The following is a 4901-nucleotide window of genomic DNA, read 5'->3' as shown; positions in this document are numbered from 1 at the left end:
TAACCTAACCTAACCTACCCTATTGATAAAGATATTTAAATAATGTTTTATATAACTTTCTCAATATTTTTATGTATTTTTCATTAGTTTTACCTTTGAATATTGTTTAAGAATGACTATATAAATATTTACATGCCTAGAAATATATAAAAATTGGCATTATTTATTAACTTTGAACCCCCATAACTTGGGGGTCAGACCGCCATGAACTTTTTATGGCACAGTGGTGGGGAAGACCTCCTCTTTCGATCCCCCCACCCCATCATCTAGACCTTTATAGTGTATGAAAATTGGAAAATTACAGAACTTTGCAACCCCATAACTTTTTATGGGGGTGTGATCGCTGCGAACTTTTTATGGTGGTTTACTCAGAAAGGCCTCCTCTTTCAATCCCCTCTGCCGATAATCTAGACCTTTACCCTAATAATTTTCTCTTGAATGAGAACATAATGTATAAATGCAATGGCTTGGAAAGAATGTTATTAATGAAACGTACGACTTGTATAATAGAAAAAAGCTTTATGAAATAATCTCAATATATGTATCTGTTAATATCTTATAATTCTTATCGTATAATTATTATCTTTAATACTTATCTTAAAAAATTTAAAATTATGTGTGTGCGCTCGCGCACATGTGTGTTATACGTATGTGAACAGTGTCTGTGCCTAAAATACAGATATAATGTGTATTCCGTCAGTGTTCCAATATATGTATTACGATAACTGTAAAAATATATGATTAGGTTCTTCCCATAACTCGCTGAATTTTTGAACTATTAAGTCCAACAAAAAACCATTTTGTAGGCTTTTTCAAGAGTTTTTAAACGGTTTAAGCTGGAAGAGCTTGAACAAGTTACTGTTCACAAAGGTATACAAACTTTAAACGACTATATCTTACTCAATNTGTGCATATTGAAAGTACATAAATAAAGTGAAATGTAAAGTGGTAACGATTATTTTTAATTGGGGTGATAATTAACGGGTGATTTTCACATTTTTTGCCGCCAAAAATATATACCAAAAAATTTTTGTCGTAACTCGTATGGTAGGGACTTTTATAAAAAAAAAAACGAACATGAAGCACTTCAAAAAAAGTTTTCCAAGTTTACCCCTGAAAAAAGCATTGTTTTTTGGTTATTTCACGTTGAAACTTTCGATTTTGACGAATAAAAACCAACTTTTAACAAGCTGTATTGAGTGTACTGATACTTTTAACTCAGCCTTTTTTATTTTTTATAAGCTATATTTTTAAACAGAATGATTTTTTGATAAAATACTTATTTTGAGAGTCATTCATAAACAACCATCTGAAAACTTTGCACAACAAAAGTTGCTTAGAATTAGTCAATCTATCCATTCCCGTACTTAATTTCAACGAAAGAGGGTAAGTAGAACTTATATCCAAATTATTATTCAAATGGGTGCTGTTCAGCCAAATTATGAGGGAAAAAACCATTGACTGGACTATCAGCGGATTTCGCATTTACTATCTTTTACGATGTTACTTTAAGTAGGAGATTGCGACTTTCAAAATACAAAAATGAAAGAAGGCTGACTCCAAATTTATAATACATAGACAGTGTTGCTGCCTATGAATTACTGTCGAAAACCATCGAAAAGACAAAAAATGAAGGTAAGTTATATCCTTTCAACCCTCCGAACAATTATTGCTAATAGTAGAGGTGATTTTCATTGTGGTCGTATTTTAAGAAAATTGATGTGTATTTCAGCAATTAGTACTTTCTAGACGTATCTAGGTTACAAATTTAATTGAAATCGTTGGAAGCTTTTTTTAATTGTCCGAGAAATTTTTTGGTACTTGTGGCACCCTCTCACGGGTAAACGAATAAATTTGTGGTTGGTGTATGTACACGGAGTTCTAAAACTTCCTATATTTTATTCAATAATCTAATAGAATGCCATAAAAAAATGTCAAATAAAACAATAAATACGTTAACAAAACCTTAAATAAAAAAAAAATTTACCTTAATAATGTGAGCAACAACAGGTAAACATCCTTACTGAAATTTCCTTGTAAACAATGTGAATTGGAAAACACATTATCCACATATCTAGTATTATCTTTCCTGAAACAACAAAAAGCAATACACATTATCAAGGATTTTTGGCAATAATTGATAGATAGAATATTAAAAAAACACCTAGGCCTAGAATAGTATAAAATGTTATACATTATTATATTATTTGCTAAGCTCGTCTAAATTAGAACGTTGGATACAGTTACATTATATTAATTTTGATTACATTTTCAATAATTTTATAATCGATCCCTTTATACGTCAAATATTAAAAAATTTAATCCATGCTTACGCTATAAATTATAACTTATAACATGTTACACATACAGGGTGTACACCCTGTATATGTCATCAGAATGTATAAATATGCAACCAAATATACACCCTGAAGCTGATATTTAACCCGCCCACTTCTCTGCAACGGTTTAGTTTTACCCATACATCAAAATTAGCGTATTTTATTGTAACCACGAGATTATTTTATTCAATTTTAGACTTTTTAGTCTCATACCTTCGTTTTAATTTCTTACATTCTTTAGTTTGTCTTGAAACTAAACTACCTCCAATCAAAAAACTGAGAAAAGCAAAAGTATTATTTGGTAATAACCATCATAAAGGGCTGAAACATGGATACAATCCGAGTAAATGCCGACACTATAGTATAAAGAAAACAGTTGGCAGGAGTTTGATACTTTTTGAACCACAAATGACCACTCGAATGAGTTCTCATCAGTCGATTGATAAAATTTATTTTATTCATAATCTAAACTAGTTGTTTTACAGGTAGTCTTATAGTCAAAGTTCTTTTATCCCAACTGTTAAATATTGTTGTGCGTCATAGTCTTGGTTCTTTTTGAATTAATTAATATTTTATTATGATTTGAATTTGTTCCAAATTGTTTTAGTAATTTACATTTCTTTGTCACATTTATATCTTGAATATCTTATTTAATTGGAAGTATTAATTAGTATATATATTTTACATAATTTTAAAATTATTTCCGTTTGCAAATGTAAAATATAAATTTTGTGTCAACTTCCAGACTCCAAGCAATTGGTCAGGCAATGTTCTGTATTTATTTACAACACAATTTATAATGATGTAGTTTCTAGTTTGAAGTAATAAAATTTTCGCTGTAAGTTGTAGAGCCAACTGTTGCCAGCTAATTATGGAAATCACACCAAACCAAATACCTATTCGAAGTCAAAAATTAGTAAATTAATCGCCTAATCCTCTAAACCATAAATTAAGAAACAAACATCCTTAGATTCAGATTCTTTGCACCCTACAGTTTAGTTGAAGGAGGTTGCATGGTAACGAGGAATGTTTAAGTATGAGAACCATGCATCAGAAAAGGTAAGTGAGAAAGTATTATTATCTGTGACTAGTAATTTTGAGTTTGGTTTTACTAGGTTCATAGACATAGGCAAGTGTTTGGAAGATAAAGGGAAGCTCACGAATAAGCGAACTCGCCCGATGGAAATGGTAGGATTTTTAGTACAAGCCCGCAAGGTCCACAACATTTCATACTTTGCTTTTTAGCGTGAGTGTCCACCCGTCACTTCAGAGGTGGACTACCTACTTCAATGGTTTCCCTCCCGAAATACTCCCTCCTGTCCCCCCACACTCAACCCTTTTCCCAACTCTATCCTCCTCCCACTTCCCAACATTTCCCTTGCCTTCCCGGGGAGGAGCAACCTTCGGGTTTATCTCCCCACTGGAGGAGGGGTTTTAATAGGTAAAAGTCAGACACTACCTCCCTTCAGGAGGTGTCTTTTGAACAAAGTTCATAAAATCAGTGACCAGAAGCTTCAAGTAGCACAACACAAAAGCAAGTGGGGTTTGAATGAGTTAAGCGATTTTTTAAAAGAGCTGCCTACAATAAACAGAGCGTACTTCTTACATGTGCACTTCTGAACACAGTACAGCCACCGATGAGAATAACACCCAAAACTTTGGAATAATTTTAATGTTAAGGATTATGTTGAAAAGTAGAAAAATGTGATTTCATAAAAATACTTTGGTGATTCCGTTTAAATTAGGGTAAAAAATTGAGAAATGATAAAACATTACTTGAAGAGTCATTTACGTTTGATCTTTATGGGCTACATCTCAAGAATATGGTCCTATTTGAATTTGTTAACTTTTTAATTTGTGCATATAGGCAGAGTATTGAAATCTGAGTATATTTAAATTGTCATATGTCAGAAATTTTACATTTTGACTCAAGTATTCGTATTGCTATTTATTAAATTATTAAAAAAAAATGTGTTAACTCAACAGTCCCTCAACAAAATGTTAAAATAAAAAAAAAAATGTAGGCAGAAGCAAAATAAGATTCACAAACAGGTAAAAATTATAAAATTTCATAATTGACCGCTATCAAAGGTATAAAATAACATGGTTAACGATCAACAAATAATCAACACACTACTGACTTATTATATTCCTATAGCGGGGAATTGTTTTCTTTTTATATCTATTTTGTGGTTGATTAGTAAATTACAATTGTTAATTCAATGCATTATACATTAAAAACTATTTTATCTTAAAAAAAATGTCTATGAACGTTGCGAATTACGGCTTTTCAATCACAACACACAAAACAATATTATATACAACTATAGGGAATATTTTTTAGTGATTATCAATTTTACGGCATCAAAAATAAATTTTGAGTTTTCAGCACATCGAATAAATAAAAAAAGAAACACCAAACAATGTAATGAATAATTTTTTATATTTAAAATAAAAAATAGGCCGTAATAAAATTTTCATTTCTATATAATACAGCTACATTTATATTTTCAGGTACCTTCCTTTATAAATAGAACCAATAAGATAAAATGAAGAAAAGAT

General features: G+C 30.8%; 1 protein-coding gene across 2 annotated transcripts in view; it reads right to left on the bottom strand.

The window, feature by feature from the left end:
* Positions 1–2125, bottom strand: part of LOC108733134 (kelch-like ECH-associated protein 1) — a 20165-nt gene extending 18040 nt beyond the window's left edge. For both annotated transcript variants that reach the window (XM_018464189.1, XM_018464195.1), the window contains exon 1: positions 1988–2125. In XM_018464189.1, the coding sequence (XP_018319691.1) occupies positions 1988–2115 (128 nt within the window). In that variant the 5' untranslated portion in view covers positions 2116–2125. The remainder of the gene's footprint in view (positions 1–1987) is intronic.
* Between the last annotated feature and the right edge of the window lie 2776 nt (positions 2126–4901).

The sequence above is a fragment of the Agrilus planipennis genome, unplaced genomic scaffold, assembly GCF_000699045.2.
Source record: "Agrilus planipennis isolate EAB-ADULT unplaced genomic scaffold, Apla_2.0 scaffold53, whole genome shotgun sequence".
Lineage (NCBI taxonomy): Eukaryota > Metazoa > Arthropoda > Insecta > Coleoptera > Buprestidae > Agrilus > Agrilus planipennis.
The sequence above is the reverse complement of the archived record's forward strand: the minus strand, read 5'-3'. Positions and strand labels throughout refer to the sequence as shown.